At 50.6% G+C, this 23,367-nt stretch overlaps 1 protein-coding gene across 1 annotated transcript in view; it reads left to right on the top strand.

Moving 5' to 3' along the window:
- LOC132568847 (diacylglycerol O-acyltransferase 2-like) overlaps nucleotides 1-23,367 on the top strand; it is a 70,461-nt gene that overhangs the window by 23,162 nt on the left and 23,932 nt on the right. The window contains exons 2-4 of the mRNA XM_060235031.1: nucleotides 2,741-2,860; nucleotides 11,796-11,903; nucleotides 13,795-13,865. Coding sequence (XP_060091014.1) covers nucleotides 2,741-2,860; nucleotides 11,796-11,903; nucleotides 13,795-13,865 — 299 coding nt within the window. The remainder of the gene's footprint in view (nucleotides 1-2,740; nucleotides 2,861-11,795; nucleotides 11,904-13,794; nucleotides 13,866-23,367) is intronic.

Below are 23,367 nucleotides of genomic sequence, written 5' to 3'. Positions count from 1 at the left end.
AGGTTTGATTCCCCACTCCTCCACTTGCACCTGCTGGAATGGCCTTAGGTCAGCCATAGCTCTCTTCTCTAGGAGAACCAGGTTTGATTCCCCACTCCTCCACTTGCACCTGCTGGAATGGCCTTGGGTCAGCCAGAGCTCTCTTATCTGGGAGAACCGGGATTGATTCCCCACTCCTCCACTTGCAGCTGCTGGAATGGCCTTGGGTCAGCCAGAGCTCTCTTATCTGGGAGAACCGGGTTTGATTCCCCACTCCTCCACTTGAAGCTGCTGGAATGGCCTTGGGTCAGCCAGAGCTCTCTTATCTGGGAGAACCGGGTTTGATTCCCCACTCCTCCACTTGCAGCTGCTGGAATGGCCTTGGGTTAACCATAGCTCTCTTATCTGGGAGAACCGGGTTTGATTCCCCACTCCTCCACTTGCAACTGCTGGAATGGCCTTGGGTCAGCCATAGCTCTCTTATCTGGGAGAACCAGGTTTGATTCCCCACTCCTCCACTTGCAACTGCTGGAATGGCCTTAGGTCAGCCATAGCTCTCTTCTCTAGGAGAATCAGGTTTGATTCCCCACTCCTCCACTTGCACCTGCTGGAATGGCCTTGGGTCAGCCAGAGCTCTCTTATCTGGGAGAACTGGGATTGATTCCCCACTCTTCCACTTGCAGCTGCTGGAATGGCCTTGGGTCAGCCAGAGCTCTCTTATCTGGGAGAACCGGGTTTGATTCCCCACTCCTCCACTTGCACCTGCTGGAATGGCCTTGGGTCAGCCAGAGCTCTCTTATCTGGGAGAACCGGGTTTGATTCCCCACTCCTTCACTTGCAGCTGCTGGAATGGCCTTGGGTTAACCATAGCTCTCTTATCTGGGAGAACCGGGTTTGATTCCCCACTCCTCCACTTGCACCTGCTGGAATGGCCTTGGGTCAGCCAGAGCTCTCTTATCTTGGAGAACCGGGTTTGATTCCCCACTCCTCCACTTGCACCTGCTGGAATGGCCTTGGGTCCGCCATAGCTCTGGCAGAGGTTGTCCTTGAAAGGGCAGCTTCTGTGAGTGCCCTCTCCAGCCCCACCCACGTCACAGAGTGTCTGTTGTGGGGGAGGAAGGTAAAGGAGATTGTAGGCCACTCTGAGACTCTTTGGAGTGGAGGGCGGGATATAAATCCCATAAAACCAGAAGTTAAGCTCTAGTCTGCAAAGGCTCTTGGAATGTCCTGTGTGTTTGGGCAAATCTGTTAATATGTCACTTCCGCGCCTCTGTTTTGCTTGCAGATTAGAGAACGTCTTGTAAACAAAATCGGGGCCCGCCAAAACCATTGGTTTCCATAGTCCAGTTCGCTAGCAAGTTAAAACAGCCGTCTGACTCGCTGCTTAACCTTAACAAGAAAAGATGGGCTGGAATCTTCCTGGCTTGGACTCTTTCTCCTGCGATGCTCGGGGCAGAGCGGGAGAGAGCTGCGGCTGAATTGTGAAGGTCGTTGACTTCAGTTGTACTCTCAGCTGACGTCTCGTGACCAGGGAAGACAAATTTCAGGGTGATGCTGCCATGCCTGCTTGGTCATTTGACAATAATTGACTCAGGGAGGACTCTGCTTTTTAGTTTTTGGAGCAGGTATCATCCTGCTGTTCCTCTCTCCTTCCTGGAACAGAGGGGGATATAAAAACTGTAGGTCGGAGCCAACGTTCCCTCTAAGCTGCGGAGCCTTGTGAGCAAAAATTCTACTTTGTGAGCTGCTGGCATTCAAGTGGTGAGCTGCTGTGTAAATGAGCGTGCTCTGGGGCCATTGTTTTCCTGAGCTAAGACAAAAAGGGGTGAGCTGGAGGCTAAAAATCTGTGAGCTAGCTCATACTAGCTCGGCTTAGAGGGAACTCTGTTCAAAGCCATGGCCGGGGCTTCTTTTGTAGTGGGAACTCCTTTGCATATTAGGCCACACCTCCCTGATGCAGCCAGTGCTCCTGGAGCTTACAGTAGGCCATGCACTAAGAGCCCTGTAAGCTTCAGGAGGATTGGCTACATCACGGAGGTGTGGCCCAGGGGTGGGATTCTAGCAGAAGCTCCTTTGCATATTAGGCCACACCTCCCTGATGCAGCCAATCCTCCTGGAGCTTACAATAGGCCCTGTTCTAAGAGCCCTGTATGCTCTTGGAGGATTGGCTACATCAGGGAGGTGTGGCCCAGGGGTGGAATTCTAGCAGAAGCTCCTTTGCATATTAGGCCACACACCCCTGATGCAGCCAATCCTCCTGATACAGCCAATCCTCCTGGAACTTACAGTAGGCCTTGTACTAAGAGCCCTGTAAGCTCTTGGAGGATTGGCTACATCAGGGAGGTGTGGCCCAGGGGTGGGATTCTAGCAGAAGCTCCTTTGCATATTAGGCCACACCTCCCTGATGTAGCCAATCCTCCTGGAGCTTACAGTAGGCCCAGTACTAAGAGCCCTGTATGCTTTTGGAGGATTGGCTACCACAGGGCCTAATATGCAAAGGAGTTCCTGCTACAAAAAAAAAAAAGCCTTGATTACACAACATTGTGCCTTCACACTGCTTCGAAATCTTGGGTGCATATTGTGCCCTGCACACTCACAGTGGGGGAAACGTCCAGATTAGTCTTATGCCGATGCAGCGAATCAATTCTTACCCTTTCAAGGCACCTGTAGGTTGGCTGACAACAATGCAGTTATGTTATTCTGTACTGTATTCTGTACTCGCGGCTGGTGGACCACCAACTTTCTCTTCTCTCGTCTTCAGGGAGGGGTTCCAGCGTCCTTTCGGCCCTTCAAGACCTGTCCTGGCTCTCCAAGTCCAAAGTTGAGAAACAGCTGCAGATTATATCCGTGCTGCAATGGATACTGACCTTCCTGTTCCTGGGTAAGTGTTGCGGCTGCCCAAAAGGCTTGGGTGGGTGGGGGAGGCCTCTGTGTTTGGGTTTTGCGCATGTTGGAGAACACAGCTGACTTCTCTTCTGAGGTGCTCTTAGATCTTCCCTTCTGCCTCCGCTGCCCCCACAAACCAGGTTATGACCCATTCAGCCTGCATCACTCATAAGAACATAAGAGAGGCCATGTTGGATCAGGCCAGTGGCCCCTCCAGTCCAACACTCTGTGTCACATAAGAACATAAGAGAAGCCATGTTGGATCAGGCCAATGACCCATCCAGTCCAACACTCTGGGTCACATAAGAACATAAGAGAAGCCATGTTGGATCAGGCCAGTGGCCCCTCCAGTCCAACACTCTGTGTCACATAAGAACATAAGAGAAGCCATGTTGGATCAGGCCAGTGGCCCCTCCAGTCCAACACTATGAGTCACATAAGAACATAAGAGAAGCCCTGTTGGATCAGGCCAGTGGCCCCTCCAGTCCAACACTCTGTGTCACATAAGAACATAAGAGAAGCCCTGTTGGATAAGGCCAGTGGCCCCTCCAGTCCAACACTCTGTGTCACATAAGAACATAAGAGAAGCCATGTTGGATCAGGCCAGTGGCCCCTCCAGTCCAACACTCTGTGTCACATAAGAACATAAGAGAAGCCATGTTGGATCAGACCAATGGCCCATCCAGTTCAACACTCTGTGTCACATAAGAACATAAGAGAAGCCATGTTGGATCAGGCCAGTGGCCCCTCCAGTCCAACACTCTGTGTCACATAAGAACATCAGAGAAGCCATGTTGGATCAGGCCAGTGGCCCCTCCAGTCCAACACTCTGTGTCACATAAGAACATCAGAGAAGCCATGTTGGATCAGGCCAGTGGCCCCTCCAGTCCAACACTCTGTGTCACATAAGAACATCAGAGAAGCCATGTTGGATCAGGCCAGTGGCCCCTCCAGTCCAACACTCTGTGTCACATAAGAACATAAGAGAAGCCATGTTGGATCAGACCAATGGCCCATCCAGTTCAACACTCTGTGTCACATAAGAACATAAGAGAAGCCATGTTGGATCAGGCCAGTGGCCCCTCCAGTCCAACACTCTGTGTCACATAATAACATCAGAGAAGCCATGTTGGATCAGGCCAATGGCCTGTCCAGTCCAACACTCTGTGTCACATAAGAACATAAGAGAAGCCATGTTGGATCAGGCCAGTGGCCCCTCCAGTCCAACACTCTGTGTCACATAAGAACATCAGAGAAGCCATGTTGGATCAGGCCAATGGCCCATCCAGTCCAACACTCTGTGTCACATAAGAACATAAGAGAAGCCCTGTTGGATCAGGCCAGTGGCCCCTCCAGTCCAACACTCTGTGTCACATAAGAACATAAGAGAAGCCATGTTGGATCAGGCCAATGGCCCATCCAGTCCAACACTCTGTGTCACATAAGAACATAAGAGAAGCCCTGTTGGATCAGGCCAGTGGCCCCTCCAGTCCAACACTCTGTGTCACATAAGAACATAAGAGAAGCCATGTTGGATCAGGCCAATGGCCCATCCAGTCCAACACTCTGTGTCACATAAGAACATAAGAGAAGCCATGTTGGATCAGGCCAATGGCCCATCCAGTCCAACACTCTGTGTCACATAAGAACATAAGAGAAGCCATGTTGGATCAGGCCAATGGCCCATCCAGTCCAACACTCTGTGTCACATAAGAACATAAGAGAGGCCATGTTGGATCAGGCCAATGGCCCCTCCAGTCCAACACTCTGTGTCACATAAGAACGTAAGAGAAGCCATGTTGGATCAGGCCAGTGGCCCCTCCAGTCCAACACTCTGTGTCACATAAGAACATAAGAGAAGCCCTGTTGGATCAGGCCAGTGGCCCATCCAGTCCAACACTCTGTGTCACATAAGAACATAAGAGAAGCCCTGTTGGATCAGGCCAGTGGCCCCTCCAGTCCAACACTCTGTGTCACATAAGAACATAAGAGAAGCCATGTTGGATCAGGCCAGTGGCCCCTCCAGTCCAACACTCTGTGTCACATAAGAACATCAGAGAAGCCATGTTGGATCAGGCCAGTGGCCCATCCAGTCCAACACTCTGTGTCACATAAGAACATAAGAGAAGCCCTGTTGGATCAGGCCAGTGGCCCCTCCAGTCCAACACTCTGTGTCACATAAGAACATAAGAGAAGCCATGTTGGATCAGGCCAGTGGCCCCTCCAGTCCAACACTCTGTGTCACATAAGAACATCAGAGAAGCCATGTTGGATCAGACCAGTGGCCCATCCAGTCCAACACTCTGTGTCACATAAGAACATAAGAGAAGCCCTGTTGGATCAGGCCAATGGCCCATCCAGTCCAACACTCTGTGTCACATAAGAACATAAGAGAAGCCATGTTGGATCAGGCCAGTGGCCCCTCCAGTCCAACACTCTGTGTCACATAAGAACATAAGAGAGGCCATGTTGGATCAGGCCAGTGGCCCATCCAGTCCAACACTCTGTGTCACATAAGAACATAAGAGAAGCCCTGTTGGATCAGGCCAGTGGCCCCTCCAGTCCAACACTCTGTGTCACATAAGAACATAAGAGAAGCCATGTTGGATCAGGCCAGTGGCCCATCCAGTCCAACACTCTGTGTCACATAAGAACATAGGAGAAGCCTTGTTGGATCAGGCCAGTGGCCCATCCAGTCCAACACTCTGTGTCACATAAGAACATAAGAGAAGCGTTGTTGGATCAGGCCAATGGCCTGTCCAGTCCAACACTCTGTGTCACATAAGAACATAAGAGAAGCCATGTTGGATCAGGCCAATGGCCCATCCAGTCCAGCACTGTGTCACATAAGAACATAAGAGAAGCCCTGGGGGGCTTCTAGTGGGGCCAGGACACTAGAAGCTCTCCCACTGTGCCCCCCCCCCGCAAGCATCAAGAAGACAGAGCATTACTGCCCCAGTCATAAGAACACAAGAGAAGCCCTGTTGGATCAGGCCAGTGGCCCCTCCAGTCCAACACTCTGTGTCACATAAGAACATCAGAGAAGCCATGTTGGATCAGGCCAGTGGTGCATCCAGTCCAACACTCTGTGTCACATAAGAACATAAGAGAAGCCCTGATGGATCAAACAATAAACAAACAATAAATAAAACTTGGGAACAAAGCAGGAGTTAAGTGGTACCTTTAAGACCAACCAATTTTTATTTAGAATGTAAGCTTCATGTGCTCTTAAGCAAACTTCCTCAGACGAGGAATCCAGCACAGTGAGCAAAGCCATACAGAGCTGAGCCGAGCCACACATAGCTGGTATGCAGTGGCCCAGAATGCAACATGGTACAGATTTAAGAACCAATGACAGTGAAGTAAAATTATCTGGTAGGCCAGTTGTTTACAATGTAAAATGGTACAATGACAGAATAGTTAAATTGGTAAAACAAATCTGATATTAGGAATTACAGAACTGAGCAATCTGTGGGGGAACACTTTAACCTTCCAAAGCATTCAACGGGAGACCTCAAGGTAGCTGTTTTACTGCAAAGGAACTTCAAGAACAGAACGGAGAGAGAAACTGCTGAATGACAAATTCTTATGAAACTCGGAACAAACACCTCCCCAGGACTGAACAGGGATATTGGTTTTTTTAATCTCATTACAGCTGCTAAACCCAATCTCAGTGAGTACAGCTATACACCCACAGTATTCCAATGTGTTTCTCTTTTAGAATTGTGTATCAGTATAATTATTTGCATTGACATACTCAAAATAGGGATATTGGCTGTATATCTCATTGCATATGAGATATACCCATTTTCACTCTATTTTATCGCATTCCTTTTTCCGATGGTGAACTAGAATCATGTTTACATGTTAAAAAGTAAATTAGGCGGACAAGAACATCACTATCCAATGCATTTCTCTCTTAGCTGTATTGACACACTCAAACAGGGACTTTGGTTGCTTATCCCATTACATATATTGAACCCATCTCCCATTGTCATGGACGGACAATCTCACATTTGGACATACTGCTGTTTTGTTGCTTTCGCATGCTCCTGCGACTCAGATCAAAGGTTTGCTCAATTTGTTAATTGTACTATTCTGTCATTGTACCATTTTACACTCTAAACCACTGGCCTACCGGATAATTTTACTTCACCGTCATTGGTTCTTAAATCTGTACCATGTTGCATTCTGGGCCACTGCCTGCCAGCTCTGTATGGCTTTGCTCACTGTGCTGGATACTTCCTCTGAGGAAGTGTGCTTAAGAGCACACGAAGCTTACGTTCGGAATAAAAACTGGTTGTTCTTAAAGGTGAAACTTGACTCCTGCTTTGTTCTCAAGTTTTATTTATTGTTTGCACGCCTGCTTTTCTCCTGCCCCTTTCAGGACCCAGTCTCGAACCTGTTCTCATCTTTCCCATCCCTGTGGTACCAGTTTGGTGCAGTGATTAAGTGCGTGGATTCTTATCTGGGAGAATCGGGTTTGACTCCTCCACTTGCACCTGCTGGAATGGCCTTGGGTCAGCCATAGCTCTGGCAGAGGTTGTCCTTGAAAGGGCAGCTGCTGTCAGAGCCCTCTCAGACACACCCACCTCTCAGGGTGTCTGTTGTGGGGGAGTAAGATAAAGGAGATTGTGAGCTGCTCTGAGGCTCTGAGATTCGGAGTGGGGGGCGGGATATAAATCCAATATCATCTTCTTCTTTTGTCTCATGGCCAGTGTTCCCTCTAAGCTGTGGAGTCTTGCGAGCAAAAATTCTATTTTGTGAGCTACCGGGACTAAAGTTGTGAGCTCCTGCATCAATGAGTGTACTCTGGGGCCATCCTTCCTGAGCTGAGACAGAAATGTGTGAGTTGGAGGCTAAAAAACTGTGAGCTAGCCCACGCCAACTCAGCTTAGAGGGAACACTGGTCATGACACTCTGCCTGCCGATGCAGCTGAGCTTCAGCTGTTCAGTCTCCCCAGGAGTGGGATGCTAGCAGGAGCTCCTTTGCATATTAGGCCGCACCCCCTGATGTAGCCAATCCTCCAAGCACTTTCAAGGTTCTTTTTTGTAAGCTCCAGGAGGATTGGCTACATCAGGGGTGTGTGGCCTAATATGCAAAGGAGCTCCTTCTAGAATCCCACCCCTGAGTCTCTCTCTGTTCTTTGCCGGGGGGGGGGGAGCAAGCTGCAGATTCCCCCCCCCCGGAGCCTTGGAGATGGGCGTGGTGAAGGGGCGGGGCCTGCAGCTTTTGGCTGCTCCTGTGAAGAGGAGGCTGCTGATTGGCAGGTCATTGATCCCCTGTGTCTGAGCACACAGCTGCGCTCCTTGAGACTAATCAGCTTTGCAGAGCAAAGGGAGGGATAAGAGGGCCAGGAGACGTCTGCGTGTCACTGTGTGGTTCAGTGGAATAGCCGCGGGTTTTATTCCTGGCACCTCCCAACTAAGAGGATGAGATAGAAAAGGATGAGATAGGGAGGGACAGTGGCTCAGTGGTACAGCATCTGCTTGGTAAGCAGAAGGTCCCAGGTTCAATCCCCGGCATCTCCAACAAAAAGGGTCCAGGCAAGTAGGCATGAAAAACCTCAGCTTGAGACCTTGGAGAGCCATGAATGGGGCTGTGGCTCAGTGGTACAGCATCTCCTTGGTAAGCAGAAGGTCCCAGGTTCAATCCCCGGCATCTCCAACTAAAAAGGGTCCAGGCAAATAGGCGTAAAGAACCTCAGCTTGAGACCTTGGAGAGCCATGAATGGGGCTGTGGCTGAATGGTAGAGCTATCTGCTTGGCATGCAGAAAGTCCCAGGTTCAATCCCCGGCATCTCCAACTAAAAAGGGTCCAGGCAGGTAGGCGTGAAAAACCTCAGCTTGAGACCATGGAGAGCCTCATAAGTGTTAGGGAGGGACGGTGGCTCAGTGGTAGAGCATCTGCTTGGTAAGCAGAAGGTCCCAGGTTCAATCCCCAGCATCTCCAACTAAAAAGGGTCCAGGCAGGTAGGCGTGAAAAACGTCACCTTGAGATCTTGGAGAGCCACTGCCAGTCTAAGTAGACAATACTGACTTTGATGGACCGAAGATCTGACTCAGCAGAAGGCAGCTTCATATGTTAAGGGGAGGGACAGTGGCACAGTGGTAGAGCCATCTTCTTGGCAAGCAGAAGGTCCCAGGTTCAATCTCCAGCACCTCCAACTAAAAGGGGTCCAGGCAAATAGGTGTGAAAAACCTCCGCTTGAGACCCTGGAGAGCCGCTGCCTGTCTAAGTAGACAATACTGACTTTGATGGACCGAGGGTCTGATTCAGTAGAAGGCAGCTTCATATGTTCATAGAAAGTGATGTAAAAGAGTCAGAAGGGATCTCCAGGGTCATCTAGTCCAACCCCCCCCCCCCCCCGCATAATGCAGGAAATTCACAAATGCCTCCCCTCCATATCCCCAGTGACCTCTGCTCCATGCCCAGAAGATAGCAAAAAAACCCCCTCCAGAATCCCTGGCCAAAAGGATTATTTCCAGACCCCAAAGTGTCCATCAGCATTTCCCTGGGCGTGTAAGAAGGGGCCACGAGAACCAAGCACTGATGCAGCCCTTCCTGCCCTCCTCCTCACGATCGGCCCAAGTTCACAGGGTCAGCACTGCCGTCAGACGGCCATCCAGCCTCTGCTTAAAAACCTCCAAAAAAGGAGATTCGAACCTGTGGGCTTCCCGTTCCTGGCCCAAGACTTGAACTGTGAACTCCACAAAGCTCTCTTGTGGCTTGTGGCTGATGCAGAAGAGGGGCCCCCAGCTGTCTGGAGCCGGTGGGAAACTTTGGAATTCTGACCCAGGAGGCCGAGCGCGGCCGCCAAATGGCTTCCACGAGCTGATCAAAAAATGTCAGAGAGCGAGGTGATATAGAACTGTTATCAGGGCTTTTTTGTGGCAGGAACTCCTTTGCATATTAGGCCAAACCCCCCCGATGTAGCCATCTGATTGGCTGTGCAGCAGGGCATCTGATTGGCTGTGCAGATCAAAAGGCAAGGGCTCCTTTTTTGTAGCAGGGTCTCCTTTCCACAGGGCGTTTCTTGAGCAGGGACGCAGTCCCAGCTGGCTTAGCATCAGGGGGTGTGGCCTAATATGCAAACGAGGGCTTTTTCTACAGCACGAAGCAATGGTGGTATCAGGGGGTGTGGCCTAGTATGTAAATGAGTTCCTGCTGGGCCTTTTCTACCCAAAAGCCTTGACTTTGCATATTAGGCCACGCACTCCTGATGTAGCCAATCCTCCAAGAGCTTGCAGGGCTGTTAGTACAGGGCCTACTGTAATTTCTTGGAGGACTGGTTATGTCAGGGGTGTGTGGCCTAATGCGCAGAGGCGTTCCCGCTACAAAAAAAGCCCCGAATGTCATAGTGACTTCAGCGTTTTAAGCAGAAGCTCTGTTTAACAAGATGCCTTTTAACAGGCCTTTTTTTTGCAGCAGCAGGAACTCCTTTGCATATTAGGCCCCACACCTCTGATGTAGCCAGTCCTCTAAGAGCTTACAGGAGGCCCTGTACGAAGAGCCCTGCAAGCTCTTGGAGGATTGGCTACATCAGGAGCGCGTGGCCTAATATGCAAAGGCAGGGCTTTTGGGGTAGAAAAACCACAGCAGGAACTCATTTGCATATGAGGCCACACCCCCTGATGCAACCATTGTTTCGCGCTGTGGGGGAAGCCCAGCAGGAACTCATTTGCATATTAGGCCACACACCCTGCTAAGCCGGCTGGAACTGCATCCCTGCTCAAGAAATGCCCTGTGCAAAGGAGGAAACGAAAGGGAAGGTCCTCTGTGCAAGCACCAGTCGTTTCCGACTGGGGTGTCGTTGCTTTCACAACGTTTTCACGGCAGGCTTTTTTACGGGGTGGTTTGCCCTTGCCTTCCCCAGTCCTCTACGCTTCCCCCCCCCCAGCAAGCTGCGCACTCATTTTACCAACCTCGGAAGGATGGAAGGCTGAGTCAACCTTGGGCCGGCTACCTGAATCCAGCTTCCGCCAGAATCGCTCAGGTCGTGAGCAGACGGTTCAGACCACAGTACCGCAGCACTGCTGCTTTACCGCTCTGCGCCACGGGGCGCAAAGGAGACCCTGCTACAAAAAAAGGCCTTGCTTTTTAATCTGCACAGCCAGTCAGATGCCCTGCTGTGCAAACCCTCCGTCCTTCCGCTTTCTGGAAACGCTTGGCAGGGGCCAGGGAAGGTTTTGACACATTGGTTGAAGCATAGAAGTTATGTCCTCTCGTATTTCTTGTCTTAGTTTAGACATTGCCTGAAACAATAAATTCACCGTGAGAGGACTTTCTGCAGGTCGTTCCTCACATCTCTCCAAGCTTGCGTGGGAGGTGGAAGGCAGTTCCAAGAAATGAGTTAGAGGCTGAAAGCTTTTTTCCTTCTGCTTAGTCTTTTTCACCCCTTTCGGAGGCATCTTTCAAAAGTTCAAAAATATAATTTAAAGGGGTAAAAAAAGATATAACTTTGGAGCCAGCTGGGAGAGCGTTAGGCAAAGGCTCCTGACCGGATATTGGTCAAAGCCACTCCCCCCGCCAGGGAAGGTTTTGGAGGACAGCTTGGCACCCATGGGCTCCAGGTTGGGGACCCCTGATGCGGACGCCAAGGCGATAGCTGTCCCCATCGCTCCCCGGGGCGCAGAACCTTCTAAAAGACCTGGATCGCCCTGCAGGCTCTGAAACAGGAGAGAGGAATCACTGGGCCGAGTAACTAAGGAGGCTTGAGAGGCAGCCTTTGGCCGGAGCTGTGCAGGAGATTTGAGCCCAGAGGGCCGTCTTAAGCCCTTGGAGAACAAAATCCGCCTTAGCTGAAGGGGGGGGAGGGGGAAATCCTTCAAGTGCGGAGCAGCATTGTACGCCAGCCCAAATCCCTTTCGCTTAGCACAATGGCCTAATTCTCCTGTTTCCCACCCCTCCCCTCTTCCTCCTGCCACAGGTGTAAGTTGCTCAATCGTTCTCTTGTACTTCCTTTGTACCGACTGCTGGGTGATCACGGTGGTGTATTTTGCCTGGCTGGTCTTTGACTGGAACACTCCCGTGAAAGGTAAGCTGAAGAGGAGGTGAGCTTTTCATCCAAGGCTACGTTTGCCCCCTTCCCCCAGGTACATTTGGAAATGCGACGGCACTACCCGGGGCTTTTTTTGTAGCAGGAACTCCTTTGCATATTAGGCTACAACCCCACCCCCCTCCCGATCTAGCCAATCCTCCTGGAGCTTACAGTAGACCCTGTAAGAAGAGCCCTGTAAGCTCTTGGAGGATTGGCTACATCAGGGGTGTGTGGCCCAGGGGTGGAATTCTAGCAGAAGCTCCTTTGCATATTAAGCCACACCTCCCTGATGTAGCCAATCCTCCTGGAGCTTACAGTAGGCCCTGTAGGAAGAGCCCTGTAAGCTCTTGGAGGATTGGCTTTATCAGGGGTTTGTGGCCCAGGGGTGGAATTCTAGCAGAAGCTCCTTTGCATATTAGGCCACACCTCCCTGATGTAGCCAATCCTCCTGGAGCTTACAGTAGGCCCTGTAGGAAGAGCCCTGTAAGCTCTTGGAGGATTGGCTACATCACAGGGGTGTGGCCTCATATGCAAAGGAGTTCCTGCTACCAAAAAAGCCCCGGTGACACCGTGGTTTCACGCAGTTACCAGTAGGGATGGGCACAAACTGAACAACAAAGCAAAATTCATCACAGATTTTGCCTGAAGAGCACACTCTCCCACAGACCACAGTTTGTAGCGGTTCGTGGGTAGAGCAGAAAGCCGGGGTTTAAAGAGGCTCTTGAGTCCCTTTAAACCCCTGCTGTCTTCTCCCTGTGAAATCTTCAATAACAGCTAAGCGGTGGGGAGCAGAATGTTCCTTGCCACTCGGCTGTTTTTTGGACTTTCTTGTGAAGTTAAACACAAGGCCGGATGCGCCACTAGTCCTCCTGATCTCTGGTGGCAGCAGCTGCGGAGGTTGAATCCACAGAAAACCCCCTCCTTCAGGGCTTTTCTTGTAGCAGCAGCTTTTTTGCATATTAGGTCAACCCCCCCCCCAATGTAGCCAATCCTCCAAGAGCTTAGAGTAGGCCCTGTAGGACGAGCCCTGTAAGCTCCTGGATTGGCTACATCAGGGGTGTGTGGCCCAGGGGTGGAATTCTAGCAGAAGCTCCTTTGCATATTAGGCCACACCTCCCTGATGTAGCCAATCTTCCTGGAGCTTACAGTAGGCCCTGTAGGAAGAGCCCTGTAATCTTCTGGAGGATTGGCTACATCAGGGGTGTGTGGCCTAATATGCAAAGGCACTTCTGCTACAAACGCCCCCCCCCCCGCCCGCTACCCTCCATAATTCTATAAGGATTTCATTCTTTCCAGCCTTTTTCTCTTATGATGCTCCCTAATACTGAACAGAGGCTTCTGTTTTATGTGGTAAAATTGCAAACACTGCAGTGTGGTCTCTTAAACGGCAGAATCCCAATGCGTGGGACTGTTTTTAGGCCTATCATTTGAGGGGTTTTTTCTGACATCCTTTGTCTGTGAGGGGAATTGCACAGTGCAGGGGTCCCCATTTTGTCGCTCACGGGCACCACTGAACCCGCCCAACACTTTCCCTGGCACTGGCTAAGTGTTTTTAGAAGGTAGGTGGAGCTTTGTCCAGCAAAGCTTCTGATTGGCTGTTGGAGAGTTAATTGGCTCCCCAGCTTGTTAAAAATGTGGCTTTGGCAGCAGCTACGCCACAGCAAAAAGATCTTTGTTGTGTGACTGGAAATAAGCTGCAGCGGCCATTTTGTGGCTGGCTCCGCCTCCGGTGGCAGCCATTTTGTGGCTGTGCCCACAACACTGTGGCAGAATTCCAAGGATGCTCGTGGGCTCTGGGGACCCCTGACATGGGGGGGCTGTGAGGCTGTTTTTTGTTAAGATTCTCTCGCCTTCCTGATATATGATTGATGCTTTCTCTTCTCCAAAGGTGGAAGGAGGTCTCAGTGGGTCCGAAACTGGGCCATGTGGCGGTATTTCCGGGACTACTTTCCCATACGAGTGAGTATGGCCACCTTCCCTCCTCTCGAAGATACTTTCAGAGAGTGAACGTCTTGACTTACGGTCAAGTAATATGATGTTTTATGTTGTGCGCTTTGCTGATTCGAAATGTTTATTTTGTAAAATCTGTATTGATGAATTGTGTGAACTGGCAGAGACTGACCAAGAGAAAGATCTTGGGGTCATGGTAGATAACTCACTGAAAATGTCAAGACAGTGTGTGATTGCAATAAAAAAGGCCAACGCCATGCTGGGAATTATTAGGAAGGGAATTGAAAACAAATCAGCCAGTATCATAATGCCCCTGTATAAATCGATGGTGCGGTCTCATTTGGAATACTGTGTGCAGTTCTGGTCGCCGCACCTCAAAAAGGATATTATAGCATTGGAGAAAGTCCAGAAAAGGGCAACTAGAATGATTAAAGGGCTGGAACACTTTCCCTATGAAGAAAGGTTGAAACGCTTGGGACTCTTTAGCTTGGAGAAACGTCGACTGCGGGGTGGCATGATAGAGGTTTGCAAGATAATGCATGGGATGGAGAAAGTAGAGAAAGAAGTACTTTTCTCCCTTTCTCACAATACAAGAACTCGTGGGCATTCAATGAAATTGCTGAACAGACAGGTTAAAACGGATAAAAGGAAGTACGGTACTTCTTCACCCAAAGGGTGATTAACATGTGGTATTCACTGCCACAGGAGGTGGTGGCAGCCACAAGCATGGCTACCATCAAGAGGGGTTTAGATAAAAATATGGAGCAGAGGTCCATCAGTGGCTATTAGCCACAGTGTGTATGTGTGTCTGTATATATATATATATATATATATATATATATATATATATATATATATATATATAAATAAAAATTTGGCCACTTTGTGACACAGAGTGTTGGACTGGATGGGCCATTGGCCTGATCCAACATGGCTTCTCTTATGTTCTTATGTGACACAGAGTGTTGGACTGGGTGGGCCATTGGCCTGATCCAGCATGGCTTCTCTTATGTTCTTATGTGACACAGAGTGTTGGACTGGATGGACCATTGGCCTGATCCAACATGGCTTCTCTTATGTTCTTCTGTGACACAGAGTGTTGGACTGGATGGGCCATTGGCCTGATCCAACAGGGCTTCTCTTATGTTCTTATGTTCTATTTCATTGGCATTTGCTTATGGCCAAATGGTCTGTGAGCAATAAATATATGATATGATATGTGGTATGATATGGCCGAGTAACTAGATCTGAGTCCAGTTGCACCTTAAGAGACCAACAGAACTTTGGGGATATAAACGTTCAAGAGTCCTTTATCAGATAGAAACCTCCGTTTCTCCTTGTATCCTACAAAGGGAACTTTGACTCTCAGAAGCTCATCCCCTAAAGAACTTTGAAGATCATACCCCAGAGATCTTCGAGCCTGTCTTGTTGGGAGGGTGGAATACAAATCATAGAAAAAGAAAGGAAGGAAGGAAGAAAAAGAAGAAGGGAGGGAGGGGAGGGAGCAGTGACTCATGAAAGCTCCTAAAAAAGGTAGTCCCCTGTGCAAGTACCAGTCGTTTCCGACTCTGGGGTGACGTTGCTTTCACAACGTTTTCATGGCAGACTTTTGACGGGGTGGTTGGCCATTGCCTTCCCCAGTCATCTACACTTTCCCTCCAGCAAGCTGGGGACTCATTTTACCGACCTCGGAAGGATGGAAGGCTGAGTCAACCTGAGCCGGCTACCTGAACCCAGCTTCCGCTGGGATCGAACTCAGGTCGTGAGCAGAGGGCTCCGACTGTAGTACCGCAGCTTTACCGCTCTGCGCCACGGGGCTCTTCATGAAAGCTCCTACTTTGCCCCAAATTATGTTTCGTCTTGGAGCTGCTTCCGGACTCTTGCTATTTGCTGCTGCTGCAAACGGACTAACCCGCTACCCGTCTTGATCGATCCCCAAAGATTTTCCTGCTCTCTAAGGTGTTCCCGAACTCAAGTCTGGCAAATCTTCAAACCCCTTCTGAATCTTGGAGGGGTGTGTGTGTCCTTTCTGACTTCCCTGCGTTTGTTGGATGTGCTGTTAAAACGCTGCGGTCATTTAAAAAAAAAAACAACTGGCGTAACAGGTATTTATTTATTTATTTAATTTATTCTATGACTTATATCCCGCCCTTCCCATAAAATGGCTCAGGGTGGCTCACAACAAACGATAAAACAATAAACAAAGTGCAAAATTATTACAATTAAAAAGTCAAAGCATTTAAAAACCTTAAAATCTTAACATTAAAACTATACCGTATATTTCACTAAAGTCTGATAAGCTACATTAATCTAGTCAGGCGTAGGCTAGCCGGAAGAGGCTTGTCTTACAGGCCCTGCGGAACTGAGTAAGATCCCGCAGGGCCCTCACCTCTTCCGGCAGCTGGTTCCACCATGTGGGGGCCATTGTAGAGAAGGCCCTGTCTCTGGTTGTCTTGAGACGGACTTCTTTGGGCCCGGGGATGGTGAGAAGGTTTTGCGTCCCAGACCTCAGTACTCTCTGGGGAACATGTGGGGAGAGACGGTCCTTCAGGTAGGCAGGTCCCAGGCCATATAGGGCTACAGGTAGCTGGCAATATCTGGGTTAGAGCAGCGTGTTTCCCCCGCCACACCTGTACACAGTAGACTGTTGCGCAGTGGCTAAAGCCAGCTGATGCTGAGTGATAGGTTGGTATCAAAGGGCACCCTTATCTGATGTAGGTACAGTGCCTAATTGTTTTTGCCCGTCTGACCGTGTGCTTTTTTTAGCCCCGGGCGGACTCTGCCTGTCTCCCACGCCAGAGTCCAATTACCCGACTTGTAGATGAATCTCAGCTCCGATCTTGTTTTCTTTTCTTTTTTTTTAATTGCATCATTTGAATCTGAAGGTCTCTGTTGCGTCATATCATGATAGAAGGCTGTAGATATCGCTTCAGAGGATGAGGCAAGAGCGGGTGAAGGGTTTCCTACTGCTGGGCTTCTATGTGATAAAAGCCTGATAGCCAGCGTGGCGTAGCGATGAAGGGCATCGGGCTGCTGACTGATGAAAGAGACTGCTGAGAGTCAGTTTGGTGGAGTGGTTCAGTGCGCAGACTCTTATCTGGGAGAACCGGGTTTGTTTCCCAGCTCCTCCACTTGCAGCTGCTGGAAGAGCCTTGGGTTAGCCATAGCTCTTGCAGAGCTGTCCTCGAAAGGGCAGCTTCTGGGAGAGCTCTCTCAGCCCCATCCACCTCACAACTCATCTTTTGTGGGGGAGGAAGATAAAGGAGATTGTGAGCCACTCTGAGATTCAGAAGGGCGAGGTATGAATCCAAAATCTTATTCTTATTCTTCTCGAAGCTCATGACAGTGCATCCTCCTGGACTGAACTGAGACCTAGGTTTTCTTTCTCATTACCAATGCTCATTTCTCCATGCCTGCTACCCTTCTGCATATCACACCTAATCCAATCACGCCTGCTGTTGTCATTCGGCTGCTATTGTCATTCAGCATCTGAAATCACTGCACTCCCGAGATGTAAGGACCAACGGACTCATATTCTAGCTGTATCTAAAGAAGCAAGTGGCAACTCACGAAAGCTCATACCTTGGCACAAATGTTGTTAGTCTAGAACAGGAGTGGCCAAACTGTGGTGCGGGAGCCACGTGTGGCTCTTTCACAAATAGTGTGTGGCTCTTGAAGCCGCCACCACGTTGGTTGGCTTGGAGAAGGCATTTGTCTCTTGAAATCACTTCTCCAAGCCAAGCCAGGTGGTAGCTTAGAGAATGCATTTAAAGTTGCTTTCTTTCCATCTCTCTCTCCACTGTATTTTCCTTCCTTCCTTCCTTCCTTCCTTCCTTCCTTCCTTCCTTCCTTCCTTCCTTCCTTCCTTCCTTCCTTCCTTCCTTCCTTCCTTCCTTCCTTCCTTCCGTCTTTCGGCTCCCAAACATCTGACGTTTGTTCGATGCGGCTCTTACTTTAAGCAAATTTGGCCACCCCTGGACTTGAAGGTGCCACTGAATGGGGGTATGTGAATATATTAAGGCACTTCAAAACTAGGAGAATAAAAAGTGGTGGACTAGAATTGGGGAGACCCGGGTTTGAATCTTGAAGCTTGCTCGGTGTCAATAGTCTTTTTTAGCCTAACCTGCTTCTCAGGGATATTGTGAGGATAAACTGGAGAAAAGGAGTTCTTTGTTGCATCATAACATGGAAGGAAAGGGAAGGTCCCCTGTGCAAGCACCAGTCGTTTCTGTTTTCACGGCAGACTTTTTACGGGGTGGTTTGCCATTGCCTTCTCCAGTCATCTACACTTTCCCCCGCAGCAAGCTGGGGACTCATTTTACTGACCTCAGAAGGATGGAAGGCTGAGTCAACCTGAGTCGGCTACCTGAAAACCCAGCTTCTGCCAGGGATCGAACTCAGGTAGTGAGCAGAGGACTCCGACTGCAGTACTGCAGCTTTACCACTCTGCGCCACAGAGCTCCTTCAGTGTAGATAGGAAAGAAAAGGTCCCCAATGCAAGCACCAGTCGTTTCCGACTCTGGGGTGCCGTTGCTTTTACAACGTTTTCACGGCAGACTTTTTACGAGGTGGTTTGCCCTTGCCTTCCCCAGTCATCTACGTTCCCCCCCCCCCCCCAGCAAGCTGGGGATTCATTTGACTGACCTCGGAAGGCTGGAAGGCTGAGTCAACCTCAAGCCGGCTACCTGAAACCAGCTTCCGCCGGGATCGAACTTAGGTCGTGAGCAGAGCTTAGGACTGCAGTACTGCAGCTTTACCACTCTGTGCCACGTAGCTCTTAAAGGTAAAGGTCGTCCCCTGTGCAAGCACCAGTCATTTTCAACCGCAGCTTTACCACTCTGCGCCACAGAGCTCCTTCAGTGTAGATAGGAAAGCGGGTGGAATACAAATCATAGAAAAAGAAAGGAAGGAAGGAAGAAAAAGAAGAAGGGAGGGAGGGGAGGGAGCAGTGACTCATGAAAGCTCCTAAAAAAGGTAGTCCCCAATGCAAGCACCAGTCGTTTCCGACTCTGGGGCGCCGTTGCTCTCACAACGTTTTCACAGCAGACTTTTTACGGGGTGGTTTGCCATTGGCTTTTACTGACCTCAGAAGGATGGAAGACTCATTTTACTGACCTCAGAAGGATGGAAGGCTTAGTCAACCTGGAGCTGGCTACCTGAAAACCCAGCTTCCGCCGGGGATCGAGCTCAGGTCGTGAGCAGAGCTTAGGACTGCAGGACTGCACCTTTAACCCTCTGCACCACAGGATTCTTACCATAACATGATAAGGCTTTAAATCTTGCTCCTCCTCCTTCCTATGGCTGGGCTTTTTTTGGGATGGAGGCACAACTGAGCCCAGTGTCTAACTTGGGAGCTGGGACTTAGGGTTTCGAACTCTGAGTTGGGAAATTTCTGGAGATTTGGGTGTGGACCTTGGGGAGCGGAGTCATGCCATAGAGTTCATCCTCCAAAGGGGCCGTTTTCTCCCTGTGACCTGATTTCTGTCAACCGGAGATCAGTTGTTGTAATGTTAGGCGATCTCCAGCCCCCGCCAGGAGGCTGGCAACCCTAGCTGAGCCAGATCTAGATTCAGAGGGGTCGGTGTATCCCCTTTGCTCCTGGGAAGCAGCCCTGTGGCTTAGCTGAGCGCCCCCTGCAGGCAGCCTCGGATTCTGCATCTGCTTTCTGAGAAAAGATGCAGTGCCCTGGGAAGGTGTGGACGGACGGAGTGAGTGAGGCGCTGGGGGTCTAACTTCTCTTCTGTCCCACCTTTTCCCTTCCTGTTGCTTCACCAGGACAAATGTCAAAGACATGCATCACCAGGGCTTTTTTTTCATAGCAGGAACTCCTTTGCATATTAGGCCACACCGCCCTGATGCAGCCAGTGCTCCTGGAGCTTACAGTAGGCCCTGTACTAAGAGCCCTGTAAGCTCCAAGGGGATTGGCTACATCAGGGAGGTGGGGCCAGGGGTGGAATTCTAGCAGAAGCGCCTTTGCATATTAGGCCACACCTCCCTGATGCCGCCAATCCTCCTGGAGCTTACAGTAGGCCCTGATCTAAGAGCCCTGGAAGCTCCAGGAGGATTGGCTACATCAGGGGGGTGGGCCTAGGGGTGGAATTCTAGCAGAAGCATCTTTGCATATTAGGCCACACACCCCTGATGCAGCCAATCCTCCTGGAGCTTACAGTAGGCCCTGTACTAAGAGCCCTGGAAGCTCCAGGAGGATTGGCTACATCAGGGAGGTGTGGCTCAGGGGTGGAATTCTAGCCGAAGCACCTTTGCATATTAGGCCACACCCCCCTGATGTAGCCAATCCTCCTGGAGCTTACAGTAAGCCCAGTACTAAGAGCCCTGGAAGCTCCAGGAGGATTGGCTACATCAGGGGGTGTGGCCCAGGGGTGGAATTCTAGCAGAAGCGCCTTTGCATATTAGGCCACATCCCCCTGATGCAGCCAATCCTCCTGGAGCTTACAGGAGGCCCTGCACTAAGAGCCCTGGAAGCTCTTGGAGAATTGGCTACATCAGGGGTGTGTGGCCCAGGGGTGGAATTCTAGCAGAAGCTCCTTTGCATATTTGGCCACACCCCCTGATGTAGCCAATCCTCTTGGAGCTTACAGTAGGCCCTGTTCTAAGAGCCCTGTAAGCTCCAGGAGGATTGGCTACATCAGGGGGGTGTGACCCAGGGGTGGAATTCTAGCAGAAGCTCCTTTGCATATTAGGCCACACACCCCTGATGTAGCCAATCCACCTGGAGCTTACAGAAGGCCCTGTTCTAAGAGCCCTGGAAGCTCCAGGAGGATTGGCTACATCAGGGAGGTGTGGCCCAGGGGTGGAATTCTAGCAGAAGCGCCTTTGCATATTAGGCCACATCCCTGGATGCAGTCAATCCTCCCAGAGCTTACATTAGGCCCTGTACGAAGAGCTCTGTAGGCTCTTGGAGGATTGGCTACGTAAGAGGGGTGTGGCCTAATATGCAAAGGAGTTCCTGTTGCAAAAAAAAAAAAAAGCCCTGGGGATGCATGTCTTTGACATTTGCCACTGTGAAGCAACAGGAAGGGAAAAGATGGAGCAAAATAGAAGCCAGCCCCTCCCTCCCCGATCGTGTTCGCTGCATTCTGACAGCTGAGCGTTTTTGGATGTGGATGGAGCTGTTTGGCATTCCTCTCACCCGGCAGCTGGGAGGCTGTGTGTCTTCGAGCGTTGGCGTCTGCGGGATATTTTGCTCCGGGAGTGTCCCTGGTGGCCCCCCCGGGCACATCTGTTGTTCCCCAGGAGACCTTCCACCTGCTGCAAATGGCAAACAGGGCTCCCAAACAAGCTGAGGCTAAAAATGCAGGGCTGCGCGTGAAGGGCCAAGAGCAGCGGAGAGCTGCAGTCTGATTGTCTCTTCTCTGAGTCTTTTGGGGAGTGAGGGGTCCCCAGAAAGATTTATGGGGGGGTGGGTCTGGCAAGACTGCTGTTAGTTCATACGTTTGGTGTAGTGCTTAAGTTAAGTGTCTCTTGCCACGGACTTTCATTTTCCATTGCCTCCACTTGCACTGTCGCTATCTCTATGAAACAGTAGAAACATTCCTTTCTGCCGGGTCTCGAGAGTTACTAAGGTCGCTCTTGCCTGATTAAGTGCACACCTGCGAGGGGCCTGGGTAGAATCTTGGGGGTGTGGGACTGCTTTCTTCCCGCTTTTCTTTGAATGTATAATGGTTTGGACCAGGGACCATAAAAGAAGGGAAAAAGCTTGCCAAAGCCAGTTTTCGCAAAGGCTGTCTTACTCTGACCTGTCATGTCTCGATAAACAGCTAATTTTGTAATGGACTGTCTCCAATCATTGAACTGTCAGGGTCTGACATGAGTGTGCAGACTCTTATTTGGGAGAAATAGGTTTGATTCCCCACGCCTCCACTTGCACCTGCTGGAATGGCCTTGGGTCAGCCAGAGCCCTCTTATCTGGGAGAACCGGGTTTGATTCCCCACTCCTCCACTTGCAGCTCCTGTAATGGCCTTGGGTCAGCCATAGCTCTCTTATCTGGGAGAACCGGAGTTGATTCCCCACTCCTCCACTTGCAGCTGCTGGAATGGCCTTGGGTCAGCCATAGCTCTCTTATCTGGGAGAACCGGGTTTGATTCCCCACTCCTCCACTTGCAGCTGCTGGAATGGCCTTGGGTCAGCCATAGCTCTCTTATCTTGGATAACCGGGTTTGATTCTCCACTTGCACCTGCTGGAATGGCCTTGGGTCAGCCATAGCTCTCTTATCTGGGAGAACCAGGTTTGATTCCCCACTCCTCCACTTGCAGCTGCTGGAATGGCCTTGGGTCAGCCAGAGCTCTCTTATCTGGGAGAACCGGGTTTGATTCCCCACTCCTCCACTTGCAGCTGCTGGAATGGCCTTGGGTCAGCCAGAGCTCTCTTATCTGGGAGAACCGGGTTTGATTCCTCACTCCTCCACTTGCAGCTGCTCGAATGGCCTTGGGTCAGCCAGAGCTCTCTTATCTGGGAGAACCGGGTTTGATTCTCCACTTGCACCTGCTGGAATGGCCTTGGGTCAGCCAGAGCTCTCTTATCTGGGAGAACCAGGTTTGATTCCCCACTCCTCCACTTGCAGCTGCTGGAATGGCCTTGGGTCAGCCAGAGCTCTCTTATCTGGGAGAACCGGGTTTGATTCCCCACTCCTCCACTTGCAGCTGCTGGAATGGCCTTGGGTCAGCCAGAGCTCTCTTATCTGGGAGAACCGGGTTTGATTCCTCACTCCTCCACTTGCAGCTGCTCGAATGGCCTTGGGTCAGCCAGAGCTCTCTTATCTGGGAGAACCGGGTTTGATTCCCAACTCCTCCACTTGCACCTGCTGCAATGGCCTTGGGTAAGCCAGAGCTCTCTTATCTGGGAGAACCGGGTTTGATTCCCCGCTCCTCCACTTGCAGTTGCTGGAATGGCCTTGGGTCAGCCAGAGCTCTCTTATCTGGGAGAACCGTGTTTGATTCCCCACTCCTCCACTTGCACCTGCTGGAATGACCTTGGGTCAGCCATAGCTCTCTTCTCTGGGAGAACCGGGTTTGATTCCCCACTCCTCCACTTGCACCTGCTGGAATGGCCTTGGGTCAGCCAGAGCTCTCTTATCTGGGAGAACCGGGTTTGATTCCCCTCCACTTGCAGCTGTTGGAATGGCCTTGGGTCAGCCAGAGCTCTCTTATCTGGGAGAACCGGGTTTGATTCCCCACTCCTCCACTTGCACCTGCTGGAATGGCCTTGGGTCAGCCAGAGCTCTCTTATCTGGGAGAACCGGGTTTCATTCCCCACGCCTCCACTTGCAGCTGCTGGAATGGCCTTGGGTCAGCCAGAGCTCTCTTATCTGGGAGAACCGGGTTTGATTCCCCACTCCTCCACTTGCAGCTGCTGGAATGGCCTTGGGTCAGCCAGAGCTCTGTTATCTGGGAGAACCGGGTTTGATTCCCCACTCCTCCACTTGCAGCTGCTGGAATGGCCTTGGGTCAGCCAGAGCTCTCTTATCTGGGAGAACCGGGTTTGATTCCTCA

This window comes from Heteronotia binoei, chromosome 3, assembly GCF_032191835.1.
Source record: "Heteronotia binoei isolate CCM8104 ecotype False Entrance Well chromosome 3, APGP_CSIRO_Hbin_v1, whole genome shotgun sequence".
NCBI classification, from domain to species: Eukaryota; Metazoa; Chordata; class Lepidosauria; order Squamata; family Gekkonidae; genus Heteronotia; species Heteronotia binoei.
The sequence above is the reverse complement of the archived record's forward strand: the minus strand, read 5'-3'. Positions and strand labels throughout refer to the sequence as shown.